Source organism: Pituophis catenifer, unplaced genomic scaffold, assembly GCF_029215685.1.
Source record: "Pituophis catenifer annectens isolate HBS135680 unplaced genomic scaffold, rPitCat1.0.hap2 SCAF_1, whole genome shotgun sequence".
NCBI lineage: Eukaryota > Metazoa > Chordata > Lepidosauria > Squamata > Colubridae > Pituophis > Pituophis catenifer.
The window spans coordinates 252,414,397-252,430,962 of NW_027256881.1; the positions used below are offsets into that span (position 1 = coordinate 252,414,397).

At 38.3% G+C, this 16,566-nt stretch overlaps 1 protein-coding gene across 4 annotated transcripts; it reads right to left on the reverse strand.

The window, feature by feature from the left end:
* Positions 1–703: 703 nt before the first annotated feature.
* Positions 704–13,623, reverse strand: RIC3 (RIC3 acetylcholine receptor chaperone). Of its 4 annotated transcripts, none has more exons than XM_070957461.1 (6): positions 13,473–13,623; positions 8,115–8,344; positions 7,075–7,153; positions 5,026–5,119; positions 2,550–2,698; positions 704–1,827 (listed from the first exon to the last, which is right to left on the reverse strand). In XM_070957461.1, the coding sequence occupies exons 1-6, from the start codon at positions 13,612–13,614 to the stop codon at positions 1,517–1,519; spliced, it is 1,005 nt and encodes a 334-aa protein (XP_070813562.1). In that variant the 5' UTR covers positions 13,615–13,623; the 3' UTR covers positions 704–1,516. The 4 variants fall into 4 exon arrangements, with proteins under 4 accessions (XP_070813562.1, XP_070813559.1, XP_070813561.1 ...); XM_070957458.1 differs by having other exon boundaries at positions 704–2,013; XM_070957460.1 differs by having other exon boundaries at positions 704–2,013; positions 2,550–2,695; positions 8,115–8,334; positions 13,466–13,623.
* Between the last annotated feature and the right edge of the window lie 2,943 nt (positions 13,624–16,566).

The following is a 16,566-nucleotide window of genomic DNA, read 5'->3' on the forward strand; positions in this document are numbered from 1 at the left end:
CAACTGTAAGCTCCTTGTTTCACAATGCTGCTAAGACAAGTTCTGTATCAGTTTTTTTTTGCAAAACTTGTTCTGACTTCCTTTCATCTAGATTATAGCCAAACACACTCAGGCTGAAGTGTAATTTGACAAGATGTGATAGAAACCATCAGTGTAAAAGCAAGATAGCAAACAATGAACAAGATTGCTTGTTTCCTTTAAAAAATATGTTAGCAATCTTTGCCAAAATGACACCACCTGGTCTTTTTTAATTAGATAGAGAAAAAGATACTTAGATCTCCCCAATCTGTGTCACTGCATGGGGAAAAATTCCTGTCACTTCACATCCAATGGCAATTCATCAAACTGCCAGGAAGCAATAGAAATTGCAACCCAATATATCTTGAAGGTCCCCATTGGGGATGACTGAAGCAACCAATCAATTATGGAGAATTCTGGCTATCAGGCAAGATGATCAATTTATATTTTTTTGGATGGGGCGACACGGAAGTACTAGGAATGTACAAATCGACCTTAAACCAATTCAAATTTTTGAACCTTTAAAAAAATGCACCTTTTCTACTTAGACTTCCAAACCAATTGGGAAAACCAATCAATTTAGACTTTCACTTCTATTAGGAAATAAAATGCACAAAAACTTGTCAAATTTCCAAATTAGGATTTATTCTTTCCAGATTGATTCACAAGCATCAAATATCGATGTGCAATGCTTCAAATTTCACCCACAAGTGTTTTTGAATCCATAGGAGCCTGAATGCAAACTCAGTGTCTGTTTGCAAGCTTGTTTAGGAAGCAATCACATTTATTCCCAAGATTGCATGATTGCAGTTGCATGGGCCTATAAAAATGAGACCATTTTAATGAGTCACAGGATGGTGTTATACTCTTGTGTGTGATCCAACAAATCTCTTCTTATTCAAATCCAGATCACTGGACAGTCTTAACATTCAATTAAATTTGATATTTCACATCCCTTCAGAGATTCAGCTTGGAAATTTGAATCAAACCACTACATCAACCAAATGGCCTATGAAATATCTTTTGCATGCTGCAATTTCTTCATTTTAAGATATGAAAGGTTTTCTCTCTTAGCTAAATGAGCAAAGAAATCTATCTAAACTGTACTACTTATATAATGATCAAATGTATTGATCGTTTGCTGCCCTTATGTGTTACTAAAAATGAACCACATCAGTTTATGTAGGACATGTTTGCTCTTATTAAATAAATACACTGAGAAAAAATGAGAACATCCCCTTTCCTTGGATTGCTTTTTGCGCTTTTTGCAGAGCTAAGTAATGCAGTGAATCTAAGCTGCAGTCTTGAAGACAAAAGCTGAAGAAAAGTGCATAGAAAAACTATGTAAAATTATCTTGTTTTCAAAATCTTTGGAAGCCATAGCGAGGGAGACAATTAATACTGTTGCAAGATTTCAACTGGGCACACAACAGAGAAGTTAAGCTTGGTCCTAAAAACAAAGATCAGTCTGTGCAGGTGACACGTTTGTACACAATCCTCAGTGTCCTAGCAACTCAGTGCCTTTTGTGTTTCGCTTTCTCAGGATACCGATTTCATCAGGATCCTCATCATTTTGCTCTGTGGATACCATATTTCCATAATCGCAGTCCAACAGCAGCTCCCCTTTAACTACTTCTTCTGTTTCACTGCAGCTATCGGAGAAGAATCCTACATTTTCTGCTAGAACAGCAGGATCATCCTCTTCATAGTGGCAACAGTAGCACTCCTCAAAGTTATGGCCAGTCCCGCTCTGAACATTGAATGTGGTCTGCTGGTTCTTCTCAGATCCTGCTGCAGAGCCATTGTTCACTATGGCAAGAGCAGATAAAAGAGTTTCACTATATAAACAGTCCTCATTCTCCAGAAACTCCATTTGCTCAGCTATCTCTTCAGCAGAAGGCTGGCTTGGATCTGGGCAATCTACCAGAATCGTGTCCTGTCTGTGCCTGAAGCAATCAGAATTATCATAAACAGGAAAGGTCTCTTCTGGATAACCTTAAGACATAAAATAAACTGGTCTTAGATTATACACCTTATTCCCAATATTATTAGAATTTCTGATAAAAGTTTCCAGACTTTGGGAATTTGGGGAAGCCATGTGGTAAATGCATTTACCTGACATTAATTGCAGTCACACTTTCTTTCAAGCCAGTGTTGCTGGAATTCTAGATTAACACAGTTAATCTGTGGGAGGGGCAGCTTGGTGTAATGGTTAAGGCACCAGGCTCGAAACTAGGAGACCCTGAATTCCAGTCCCACCTTGAACATATGGGTGACCTTATGCCAGTCACTCTCTTTCAGCCCTAAGAAGCAGACAATGGCAAACCACTTCTGAAAAACCTTGCCAAGGAAAACTGCAGAGACTAGCTTAGGTAGTTGCTATGTGTCCAAAACTGACTCAAAGGCATACAAAACCTTTGGAGACATACAATGTGGTACCACAGATACTTCACTTCGCACCTGCAAAGTGCCCTTTTCACTATAAGGGGAATAAAAGATAAGATATAAAGCTGAGCAGGCTTCACTCTAACCTTCCCAGTCTTGTATATAAGGAGCCTCTTCTGCTTCTTTCTCCGGGGAGATGCTGTCAATGAGTTTGCCTTCTTTCATGACTTTAGTAATTTCCCGGAGTTGTTGAAGAAGCCTTTTCTCCTGATCAGTTGTGACATTTGGAGACCTGCTGTGGAATAGGAATTAAAACACACCCAGTAGTAGTGTCTGACAATATTTACACACAGTTTTAATGGAATGGTCCTAGCGAGGCTTCCCGGGGATATAAAAACCCAAATTCCATAAGCAATTCCAATACCAAAGGGGGAAAAAATGAGCGTTCACTACAAATTCCTTCTTGGGAGAAGGAATGATTTACAGAAAAAAAAAAAAAAGGTTAAATGGTGACATAGTTTGTTTTAAATGCTCTCATAGGAAGAGCACTGTAAATACTGATATCTTGCTGTAACATCTACCATGTCATGCGACTGCTTGAATAAAAGTAGAAGGTAAGTCACAGTTTCCCATATTCAGATGCCAGAGAAAACTGATTAGTTTTAGACCAGAGGCAGAAGCTTCTGTTTTTGTCTTGTAGTATGTGAAACTGAGGTGGAGAGAGGATAGCCCAACCTTCACCATCGCTTATTTTGAAACAGGAAATCTTGGTTGGTTGGTTAGTTTAAATTGACCTCCAGAAATATATTTTAGTCACAGTGTGGTCTAATTTTAAGGAGAAAAATAAATGTTACTCGCACTTTGATGTGATACAGATAGCGTTTCAATTGTTCTATATTCAATAATTATTACAATGACCAACATGTAAAGTAACTATATTGATGATCATTTAAATATTTGAACATCCTCTGAAATCAGACTACTCTGACTTCTTATATTCCTAAATATCCTAAATCAGAATTAGGATGAAATCTGAGCACCCAGCAAACATGCCCAATAGGAAGAAGTGACCTGCAGTAAAGGAATATTTGGAAGGTCACACTTTGATTCTCACCTGTATTACTAGTACGAGGAAAGATCTCTGCTACCTTTCTATCAGCACAATTCCAGTGAAAGAAGTGAAAATTGAGAGAAACAATAGAACTGAAAAAGAACAGGATTCTAAGAAGCACTGATTTAAAATAATCTCCCAAATATTTTACTGAGTCTCTATTTTTCCTTTCCAGTATTTAGTGACTCACATTATTGCTAAAGAAAATAATGGTGCTAAATAATTATATAATAGACCTAAGGGCATTAGCCATTGGGAAATAAATGGAAAGAAGGACCTTTTAAGTATGTTCATCTCTTGAGTGACCTACGTTTTTTTTTATCACCATTTTCTCCCATGCTAATTAAATATCACAGAAAGAAGACAGCATTCAGATTGCTGATCCAATTTTCTTTCAAGGAAAAAAAAAAGCATCACCATGTCACATAATGGGATAAGGTACATAGGAAAATGCTGCTTGGGTGAAGAATTCAAACTCAAATTGTGATAGTCAGGAGTGACCATTGGAGGCAAAGAGCCATGCTGGGGTGACTACTGTCCTTCCATCTGATTATTCCCCATCCCAAATGATGGGGCTGTTCTTAAAAATGGCTATGTGGGACTCGTTTCTGAAAGAAATGGAATAATAAGCTATAAGGTTTGCTTCATTTTGAATATTAGTTTCACTATTTCATTTAGAAAGGGAATGGCATAAATAAATATGTTTCAAGACACTGTAACTTGGGGTGTGGCATTTGACCAGGCCGATGGAAAAGATTTAGAAATGAGTAATTTTGACTGCTCAAAATAGCAGTCAATTCCTTCAACTCCTCTCTGACCAAGCCAAAGAATTGAGTAATTATATCTCTTTTTTGTTATCACTGACCATTTCGCATAGTCATTGGTATGAAAAGTTGGTATGTTGTCGTCTTCTTACCCTTTTCACCTTGGAATGTATTTGAAGCAGCTCATTTTGTCCTTGGCATCCTTCCTTTGCCTCAAGGGCATTTTGAGTTTTGCTTTCCCTATTTTATTTTATTTTATTTTTGCTTTCCCTATTAGCATTTCTATAAATCTGATCCACCTGTCTTGTTCTAGTCTTCCTTGATGGATTCTTCCTCTTTCCATCTCTTATACTGTATATGTCTGTAAGCTTCACCAACTATTTGTCCAGTCTGTTTTTTTTTAAATTGCCTCTCTTTAAAAAAACACTTTGGGATTGTTTGCACTTGCATTTTTACTTTTAAAGAATTCCCTCTACTATAATCTTGCTTCTTTTTCATTAGCTTCTCCTGCCACGGAATCCTACTCTAAGTTTATTAAAATTGAAAACTAATTGCATTACAGCACATCAAGCATTCATCTGTCTTAATACCAAATTTCCAACAATTATCTATCTGCTTTCCTTCAAAAATCCCCACTGTATCTTCCACATCAGTTCAGATTAAGTCAAAGGCAGCTGATCCTTCATCCTCTGAAAGGGTTATTCTGGATGTAAGTATTAAAACTGAACCTTCAACAAAGAACAATACCTTTCACAGTTGGGTCCCACTCTGTTGATTATTTTTTCCATGGCTTGTTCAGTCTCTCTCAGTTTATCTTGAAGCTGAGCAAGTTCATAGTCAGCTGTAATATAAACACAGTTCCAGGAGGTGTCAGTAGGTGCAGCTGAAACAGTTCAGTCCATTAAACAAGCATGGATTGTCTTAAATGTACATCAAGGAAAAAAATGGAATTTGTTCTAAACCGTGAATGCTAGTAAGCGGACCTATCTTTTATTCTGTCCAAATAGAAAAAAAGGGGGAGGGGATTATCCCTAAAGCTAGAAGCAGCATATCTGATGCATTCAATTTCTCTTCACTGCCTGATTTTTATTGCCCAAAGAAAGGCAAACCTGCATCATGGTTAGAAACATAATCTAGTGACACAGATAATATTCAGCAAAAGAAGAACATTAATGATTATTTCGGATGAGAAGGAGGAGAAACAAGGTTACAGCCTGTCTCAAGAACAAATCTCACTAGCTGGGGTAAAAAATTATTTTAAAACACACTTGTCTAGGATTGTGTGAAAAATAAATACAGTGCAATCAGTTAAAATGATGGGGATATATTATTTGTAGCACATTTCAAGAATAGAAGTACAGGAAAACTGGTTTGTACCATGCTTCAGGAAGCGACGTTTCTACTGGTATGTAGAAAGTTCAGACATATTCAGGACATATATATGTAGCCTTTATTTAACGAGTGCCTTGGATAGTGACCATTTGCAATAACAATGGTGATAAAAAAAGTAACGTGGTTTGCTTCCCATTTGAAACTGTTGTGGAATTCAGGGATTGTCTTAGATTCACAGCTTGTAGGTGGAAATTGTGGACAACAAGGCCTCTGCATAGATTCATGATGTGTGCCAGTAATAGCTGTTTGTTTGTTTGTTTGATTGATTGGGAGGTCCTTCTGACACTTATTCATGTTTTAGTCACCTCCTGAGTGGATTATTGAAATAATCTGTACATGGGGTTATTTTGAAGACCACTCAGAAGCTGTAGCTGGTTCATATATAATGGTGTGGGAAGTAGTGGGCATGCCTTGGTCAGCCCATGTGACACCACTGCTCTGCAAGTGGTACTGGTTGTCAGTTGGCCTTCGGATGCAATTTAAGGTGCTGATTATAAAGCCCTTCTTGGCATGGAACTGGGTCATCTGAGGGACCACTTCTCCCCAAATACAATAGCCCACCCCATTAGATCTGGAAGAAGATCTTGTGCATATATAAGTCCCTGGCAGATGATATGCACAAGATGGCTTCTTCCAGATCTAATGGCTTGAACTATTGTAATTGGGGAGAAGTGACCCCTCAGATGACCCAGTCCCATGCCAAGAAGGGCTTTATAATCAGCCCCTTAAATTGGATCCGAAGGCCAACGGACAACCAGTACCACTTGCAGTATATATATATTGGGTCCCAGGTAGCAGGCCTTCTCTGCTGTCACACACACCCTATGAAACTTTCCCTCCTCCAATTAGGTTAGGTTCCATCTTTCCAATATTCTGGAAGTTCCAGGCATGGGGATCCTGAAAACCAGAGACATGTTTATATGACTCCACTAGTGAGATGGATATAGCCATTCTCTCTCTCTCTGCCTGTAAATATTTTAATTTTAATCTACTTTTTAAAATATTATCTATATTTTTAATACTTTGTTTTATATCTGTCCTGTTCTTTATTTATTGTACACCAGCCAATCATTTCTTGTTAGTGGAACCCTGTCAGTGTGCCTTCTCTGCCACAACACCTACCCTCTAGTACAGCATCCCGTAGACATTCTATAGCTCCAATCCTGATAATGTTGAAGAGGTCTCTGAAAACCTGGTTATTTCACCCAAGCCAAGGTGTTAAGTCCCTGTAGAATTTTGTTTGAGAGTGTATATTTTTGGATGCACATGGGTTTTGTTTTACTTCCTTTCTGTTGCATTGACTTTTAGCGCAGTAAGCCTCTGAGGGTCTTATGGAGCTAGCTAGGTGGTCCTTTAAGCTACATAGATAAACAAATTCTATCTCAAATTTGAAATAGTACTTACTGATCTTCCGGTTTTTATTTCCAGGTGTTGAAGGAGGACATTTATGCTTAGCTGTTGAGACCATCCCCTTAGAAGAAAGCTATTAATTAGAAGAAAAGTTACTAATGTAGAAATAGTGAGAATAATATCTTTAAAAAACCTCAAGGATTTGAAAAAGGCCAGTTCAACCATAATTGGAAACCATAATTTATTATTAATTATATCAATTAATTACCGATACTTTAAGTCTTGGGTTTAGTAACTCCATTTCCATTCCCTTTCATACACCAAGAAAAGTAATAAGAAAAAAATCTTCCAGCTTTAAAATGACCAAACTGAAGAATCTCTGGTTTAAACTTACAAATTAACAAATAGATTAATAGAAAATCATGGTTTGATCCTAGTTTAAAATCACACTCCTAAAAACTTGGTTGCCAAAGGAACCAAGAGATACTTCCATTGTAGGATTGTCCTTTTTTGATTAGGCAACATTCATGCCATCCTTAAAATAAAGAGTTTCAAACTCTATTAAAAAACGGACAAACATTGGCAAAACTTGATAGAAGCCACCAAAATTCTATTTATAAAAATGCTTTATGCAAAGAATATAGAGAGAAGGGGGGGGGGACCCTGGATTTTTATGTGGTATTTGTCCCTAATATTTGCAACATTTCTAACGAAATGTTCAGTTTCGTTAGAAACAGCATCAGTTTCAACTTTAAATCCTTATTTATTTATTTTCCTTTACATGGGAGAGAATATCTGGCAGTTCAAAGCTTGAGCTCTGAACACCAGAATCTCTCACGTGGCCCTGTGCTAGCTCTTTAACTGCTCTTAAATAGCACCAATTAGGTCCCACGATGACTGAAGCAAAAGCAATTGATGGAATGTATCTTTCGGTTGCTCAGCCATTTTGTCTACAATTCTTCTATAATTTTCTACTGGGTAGAAATAAATATTATCTTTACCATAAAGATTCCTATAAAGTGACCTCAGGACCCACAATTTGAAACATATTTTCTTGGCACAAGAATAATTTTAAGGGTGAAGATAAATCTTACCTTAAACAGAATGTATAGGATGTATAACAGGATCCCAAATCCATATATTGGGATGACCTGTCCCACAAGACCTCTCCCAGTACCACTGCCTCCACCTCCTCCGCCACCTCCACCCTTGGCTTTGGCAATAGCCTCAGCAAGGTGAGATCTTGGAAACTGGGAAGCAGGCGGCCTGACTTCTGGAGACATCTGGGGATGTGCTGTTGGAGGAAAGTAGCTACTGCTTTTCCCTGAAAAAAAAAATCAAATCATAAAGAAAATAAACTTAGTTTATTAGCTAAGCAGTGGTTAGAATGCAGTATTGCAGGCTGACTCTCCTCACTGTCAGAAGTTTGATCCTCACCAGGCTCAAGGTTGACTTCCATCAGCCTTCCATCCTTCCGAGGTCAGTAAAATGAGGACCTAGATTGTTGAGGGCAGTATGCTGACTCTGTAAAACGCTTAGGGCCGTAAGCACCATGAAGCGGTATTTAAGTCTCAATGCTATTGTTAGGTGCTATTAATTAAAGCAAATAGTCCTGTTGATCCATCTATAATAGGACACTGTTTTTATTTAGAACCTAATCAATAGATGAAATGCAAATGTTAATATGTCTGGTTACATTCTGTAAGCTAAATGGAGCCATTGAATAAAGTTCTCAAAACAGTCTTTCCAAATGATAATGTCTCCATGAATTGGTAGCATATATTTTGAACTGACAGTGGATAGTTTAATATATCTGGGAATGTTTAAAATTGCAGTAAAGATAATGATAGCTTGTTTAAAACAAAATGTTCGTAATTTACATGAAATATTGCTGCTCTGCTTAGCTAGCAAAACAGTTAAAGTTGAAAAGTTGGTAGAAAAAAATTGTATTGAGCTAACATTTATAACCAAAGAAAAGCTACATGAGCACCCACAGGTGCAGAAGTATTTTTGCTTCTTCCCCTTATTCATGAAGATGAAAGCTCTCAAATCAACAATTACCAAACCAATCAAATCAGTTAGTTTTGCAATTTACAGATAGCCCTTGACTGTAATTGAGCTCAGAATTTATGGTCGTAAGTCATGGTGGTTGTTAAGCAAGTCACACTATGACCATGATCAGTTTTATAACCTTTTTTGTGGTGTCCATAAAGTGAACATAGCGGTCATCAAACAAACCTGTTTTCTTCAATAGTTGTTTTTTTGTCAGAAACCAGAAGTAAACATCAGAAAACAGCAAAAAAAAAAAAAAAAAAAAAAAAAAGCTAAGTCAGTCATGTGACCGTGGCATGCTGCAAACCACCATAAATGCATGCTGGTTTCCAAGCACTCAAATGTGATGATTAGAACTCTGGAACTGGTTGTAAATATCTCTGGGGAGGCCCGATATATATATACCCACACCAGTGGCGGGTTGCCCCTGGTTCGGACCAGTTCTATAGAACCGGTAGTAAAACCAGTGGGAGGCTCCGCCCACCGACCCCAACATCATCAGGACGCTTCTGCACATGCACAGAAGAGCACGCGCACAAGCAAAGCAAGCCCATGCGCGGCCCCATTACGAACTGGTAGTAAAGGTAAGTAGAACCCACCCCTGACACACAAACATACATTTTAAAATATAATTACCCAGAACTTGTAAAAGCATGCATCAAGATTACATTTTAGGAAATGTTCAGCTTTCCCAGGTTATGAAACTTTTTATCAACCATTAAGTGACACTGAAGAAACTTGAGAATAGCTTGTCAATGACATTAATGTTTTCAAGGCTTCCAAGGTTGGACAATTTCAGCATTTTTGTTTGTTTTTGTATCAATTTTTGTTGTTTTTGTTTTGTTTTGTGTTTGCAAGATTTCAGAAGCAGTTTGCTATTCCCTTCTTCCTAGGGCTGAGAGAGTATGGCCAGCTGAATTTGTGGCGGAGGGAAAAATAGAACTCATGGAGTCTGGAGTCGAAACCATTACACTAAATTCTTTCCAGTTTATGTTGAAATCAGTATGCATTCCAGAATGTGCTCTGAAACGTTTGATATTGACTACTATAGATGCACAGGAGTCCTTAGTTTAATTTGGCACTTATCCTTCAAATTTCTAGCTATTTAGAACAAATCAGGCATTAAATGATAAAACTGCAGTCCGGTCATCACATAGTTGATGTGCTTTTTGTCCATACATTCCCCCTCCTCCCAATCAATCATAATGTTTCCCAGTATTTTTTCCATTGGAGAAATAAAAGCTACTGAGACAAGACAGGTTTGACAGTTTTCCATATTAACAAAATATCAAAGTTGGAGGGGACCTTAGAGGTCTTCTATCCCAACTCCCTGCTCAAGCAGGAGACTCCACCATTCCTGTCATGGCTGTCAAAGCTCTTAAGAACTAGTAATGGAGCATCTACAGCAGTTCCACTGATTGTTTTGTCAGGAAATTTCTTAGTTCTAGGTTGTATCGCTGCTTGGTAAGTTTCCATGTTTCTTCTTGTTCTGCCCTCTGGGCTTTTGAGAATAGGTTGACGCCCCTCCTCTTCTCTGTGACAGCCCCATAAATATTGGAATACTCACGTCACTGCTAGTCCTTCTGTTTGTTAGACTTAAGACATATCCAGTTCCTGCAACCATTCATCATGTTTTAGCCTCTAGACTCCTAATCATCTTTGTTGGCTCTTCTCTGCACCCTTTCTAGAGTCTGAACATCTTGTTTGTATTGACCAAAACTGGATGCAGTATTCCAAGTGTGGTCTTAGTAAGGCATTATAGAGTGGTATTAACATTTCACATGATCTTGATTCTATCCCTCTGTTGATGCAGCCTAGGAATGGATTGGTTTTTTGATAGCTGCAGCACATTGCTGGCTCATATTTAAGTGGTTGTTCACTATCTCTCTCTCAGAGTTACTGCTGTTGGTATGCCATTTAAAGATATTTCCAAATGTGTAAAATAATGTCCTTTAAAAAAAAACATCTTGTAAATACTGCATAAAACCAATGAAAGATTGGTAAGCACTGTTAGTTAAGAATTTTGGAGAAAGTTAATAATTAATCTCCAATGATCTTGCTGCACATTATCATTAATGCAGTGCATTTGATGGGAAATTCCAGCCAAATAGGTTTTCTCATTTACAAAACTATAATTCTACTGAACACTGACATATTCAAAGCAAAACTATATCTTCAGCAAATCGTTGATTGAATTGAATTTTTTTCAAATGTTCTGATTGTAGCTCTTTTTTAATCTTTATATTTTGTAGCCATACTTTATTATCAGTAGTTAAAATAATTGATACTGTAATAACTACCAAGAGCCTTGGTAGTACAGGGGTTTAAGGCACCCTGTTATTAAGCTGGTTATTAAGACCAGCTGCCTGCAATTACTGCAGGGTTCGAATCTCGCCAAGGCTCAAGGTTGACTCAGCCTTCCATCCTTTCTAAGGTAGGTAAATTGAGGACCCAGTTGTGGGGGCAATAAGCTGACTTTGTATAAATATACAAAAGGATGAAGGCTATTGCTGAGCACATTGTAAGCCGCCCTGAGTCTTCGGAGAAGGGCGGCATATAAATCAAATTAAAAAAAAAATAACTAAAATCAATTCAAGGAGAATGTCTACACATTTTATCACCATCTGTCTATTCAAATATTCAGACCTTGAAGTTCTTTAGTTTTGGAAAAGCTTTACAAGTACTCTCACATCAAAATTGGTTTGTTTCAAACATAGAACAAGGAACATATCTTATAATATATTCATTGTTAAGACTTCCAAATTAAATTAAAAAAAATAAAATATAAGGGTGAACTTGTTTAAATAATGTCTTATGCAAATGCAATTGAAGCAGAAACATTATTGAATTTCTGTTGCAATGAAAAATATTTACTGCTTCAATTTTGGTACTAAAAGTTTGACTCTAAAAGATGATATGAGGAAGTAATGATTATGGTGGTGACATCTAACATTCAAAGGATGCAGATAAGCTGTATTAAAATACAAAATGATTTGTTCTGCATGTGTACATTTTAAATGATTTGGGCAGCAACATAATGGCAGTGATACATGTTGGGTAGAAAGACTGATAGTTCAATAGAGGATTGGGGAAAACAATAAATAGGAAAACACATTGTGGGTCATTTGAACAATATTTATATTTATTTATATTTAATATAAAACAGCCAAAATATGTATAATCAGCAAATAATAATGGACATGAGAACATAAAATGAAAATAACTGATCATTACAAAAAGCTAGGAAACAAATACAATGAAAGATAAAACAAGTGCTTATGAATGAATGAAATAATTCAAAGAAACAAAATAAAACAAAATGCAATTTTTCTTAGAAATATATATTGAATTTATTGCTATTTTAATGCCATTTTAGCATCACAAATACTGAGATAAAATACTGTAATTGCAACTGTATGGAATTAGTATATTAGCATTAACTGCTTTGTTCACACTACCTATAATGTTGTTTACATAAGATTTTGAATGTAGAACAGGTACAAAGGATGCAGGAAAAAGTTCTAGGGTAGGGTAAAATATATATAAAATATAATATATATATATATGGCTTTGTAAAAGGGCTTATAGGGAGGGACGATTGTACAGTTGTGCCCAGAGATACAACCACATCTGCTATTCTTTCTTACCTCACCCTTTCTCCGAATTTATCAAAGATACAGTTCAATATTAAAACATTTTCATTATTATTGTTAATTATTATCAATAATTTTTATTATTATTCATCGCAGTCAGCCAGATGTTCAGATTGGGTTTGGCGTTTTTTTCTACCGAGTCCTTAGCAAGGACCTAGGATAGGCAAATCTGTATTATATTATTATTACTATTATTACTACTAATAATAATACTCTATTCATTAAATATGGAACTCAAGTCAACTGAACATTCAAAAATGCATCACAAATACCATTGACTGCTGCTAATGGTTGATACGGGTTGCTGCCAGCGTCCTAGATATCAAACAAATACCTTAAGATGGTACTTATTATTACTACTACTACTACTATTATTATTATTATTTACACAAAAATGACAGTATACACAGCAAACGAGATAACCATGCTGGGTTTGGTATCACAAATCACTAGTTGAACACTTCCCAAGCGTTTAGGACTGCGTAATGTATCCGCGGATTATGCGAGCAGATCCCTATTATTATTCCTATTACTAATATTATTATCCCTATTACTATTATTATTACTATTATTGTTATTATTAAATATAAAGCGGGATCCTCTGTGGTCTTTGTCCTTCCTCAACGCCTAACCTCCGCAGCATCAGGCGGAATGGAGAGCGACCGTCTTCTGTGCAGCTTCCGCAACTCCTTAGGAAAAGACCGAGAGGAGCCGATCGGGGCCCCCTGGATGGAAGCTGCCTCTTACCCTCGAGCGTGGCAGTGGACGGGGCGGCCGTGGCCTCCGGCTGCCTCCAACCCCGCGAACGGAGAAACTTCGGCAGGAGCAGCGATACGCATAACACTAAGCAAGAAGCCAGAGCCACTTTCCGGAACGTAGAATACGCCATGGCAACAACCTCGCACCCGCCACAACCGGAAACAGGATCGACCCGGCCTATTCTTATTTTTTTTTCCCCTTAGCGTCACATCCGCTCCCTTCTCCCTACTAAGCACGGCGTTACCATAAAGTTTCAGGGTCGTGAGAGAAGAGCGGCAAAGCGTGCCCTTTACTGCGTTTGCGTACGAGCCCTGGCCATGCGCGCGGGCATCTTCGGAAGACACGGGCGAGGCTTTCAGTAGTCCACTCGGGGCCTGCCAATAGAAAAACTGCGACTGACTCGAAGAGGCGGGGATATTAAGCAATTGCTCGGCTGTGATTGGGCCGCCGTTGTAGCGGCAGCACTTGAAGAAGATGACTCCGGGTCTCTAGACTCCACGGTCAAAGTGGTTGTGGCTCTCCAAAGGTTGCTCTGTCCGATTGATGGGTGCCCCGCCTGTTGTGGCCAATTGGTGGCAGCACCTACCACTTCCCCTGACTGGACCTGAACCCATGCAGATATTAAATCGCTCTGATGTCTAAGCCCGAATGCATCCTGCTTTTAGTGATGGGGGTTTATTGGTGCCAACTTGGTTTCTTGTTTTTCGTCCTGTGCTATATCTGATCGGGGTGAAAGCAGAGCCCAGCGTGACAAGTCAACGGATCAAGCAATTTGTTAAAAGCGAGCAGCCTCTTTCCTCTTGCGGCTTTGTTTGTGTGTTTGCACTGGTGTATTAGCTACCTGGGATAGTTCACTTCTGTATCCTTTGTTTACTTTTTGTGACTCATTCTCATTCTTGTGGGAGATACATACTGCTTGCATAGGTTGGGTTTGCACTTAAACGAGACCTGCGGTTGATTGGCTGGCTTGTGACTTAGAGTGTCATGTGAACTCTTTATCTATGGTGGTTCTATCAGTTTCCATGCTGCTATTCAAAAACCAAATAGCCAGAAAAGAGTTCAAAAGGGAAGGAAAATAGGTGGTATAGATATTGGCTGGTATCGTCCAGTGATACCCAAATCAAAAACCTGGTTATTGAATGAACCAATCTTCTGCTTTTGCTTAGTTGATCCACAAACTAGCCAAATAACCTGGCTTTACATAACCTGTATGAAAGCCACATATAGACTGCTGTATGCAACTTACCTGTTTATAAACATTGTGTAAACACAATCTGTTCCTGGGGACTGCAGGAGAAAGATATGGAAGTCTTGTGATGCTGTACTATCTAGAATAGAATAAAATAACAGAGTTGGAAGGGACCATGGAGGGACCATGGAGGTCTTCTAATCCAACCCCTTGTTTAGGCAGGAAACCCTATACCAGTGATGGGTAACCTTTTCTGGACTGAGTGCCCAAAGCATGCACGTGAACCCCCAAAATGCAATGTGCATGTGCCCCCCGCATGTGTCCGTGCCCCCACATGTGGCCCGCCCCCCACATGCATGCACACCCCCCCGCATGTGCCCCCCTGCACATGCCCCACACATGCACGGCAGAGACCCAAAGACCAGCTGGCCAGCAGGAGGCGCACGCATGCGCAGCAGAGTTGAACTGGGGCAACGGCTCATGTGCCATCAGAAAGGACGCTGCGTGCCATCCCTGGCTCGCGCGCCATAGGTTCGCCATCATGGCCCTATACCATTTCAGACAAATGGTTATCCAATCTCTTCTTAAAAACTTCCAGTGTTGGAGCATTTACAACTTCTGGAGGCAAGTTGTTCCACTGATTAACAAAAAGCCTCTGTCCCTCCCAGTGTCTTAATGTTTTATGGCCTCTCTCTTCATCTTCTCACCTCTCTTTTCTGGCTGTATCTGGTGTCTGAATATAATTCAGTAAAATGGGATGCACAATACAATGTCCTTTCTAGCACTCAGAATGATTTCTCTAGTTCTCATTTGCTGAACTACACTTGTAGTAATTATGGGCGTTTACCTTGCAGGATCCTGTTTTATCCTTATTTAAAAGCAAGGGTGAAAGATAAGTCCATATAAGATTATAGTCTTGAGACCAAACTAGACTGGGGTAATTCTACAAGGGAAAGCTGTAAGTGCTTCTGAGTGAAAAAGATTGTATCTATTTGATCCTCTTAATACATTTTTCATGAGAAGAAATAACGATGAAAGAAATAGGTTCTTCTGAAAATTTCATGATTGTAAGGCTTTTACCTAATACGACTTTGCATTTAAGTTGTTGCTGTTTTTTTTAAGAATAAAAGAAGAATCTAAAGAGTTCTGATGTAACTTTTCTTGTTTTACTCCTATTTACTGTTCTCCTTTTCTCACCTCTTAGTATGTCAGGAAGTTAGTTACCTTAGTGTTGATAGAACTTTCCATCATAATGTCAATAACAGCTGGATTGAAAGATTGATTAAAAAGGAAAGTTTTGCTTTTCTTTAGTGCCATCCTGTACAGAAATACGACAGCATGTGGGAAGTGACAGAACATGAACATGAGTATAAAAGACTGAAATGAGAAGGTGGGGGCAATGTGGCTCTTCCTATCCTTCCTTCTTGATTTCAAGATCATCTTCTTGATGATCAGATCAGACATCAGTGCTGTGTTTCTTCTATAGTAAAATTGGATCTGCTCTTTAGAGTTCTTTTTTTTTTAAACTTGGAATAGTTGCTTAATTACTTTTCATGTTTTGATTTGTGTAGGTACGTTTGTTGGGCACAAATAATAAATTTTGAGCATGGTTTGGCAAAGGACTTTTAGCTCTGATTCTGAGGATCAAAGTAGAAAGAGAGTCCACTAAGTGTAGTTACTAAGAAAACTACATGGTTGTGCCTACACAATCATCAGGTGTACTCAAGTGAAAAGGGATAAGTTACCTATAAATCAGGATATTCTTGTTAAGCAGATGCAACCTTTGTATGTTATTGAACAGATTCAAAACGATTGGCTCCGGTTCTAAAAAGTTATGCAACATCATGTAACAAGTTTGTAAATGTCATGTTCCATTGATCTGCATTTCTATGG

Bases quoted from the DNA above. Each gene is read 5' to 3' on its own strand.
- RIC3 (XM_070957458.1), bottom strand. From the start codon at position 13,614: ATGGCGTATTCTACGTTCCGGAAAGTGGCTCTGGCTTCTTGCTTAGTG. The intron at 8,345-13,472 runs GTAAGAGGCAGC...TTTTTTTTTCAG, and splicing joins GTCCACTGCCACGCTCGAGG to GGAAAAGCAGTAGCTACTTT. The intron at 2,699-5,025 runs GTATTGTTCTTT...CCTATTCCACAG, and splicing joins GTGGGACCCAACTGTGAAAG to CAGGTCTCCAAATGTCACAA.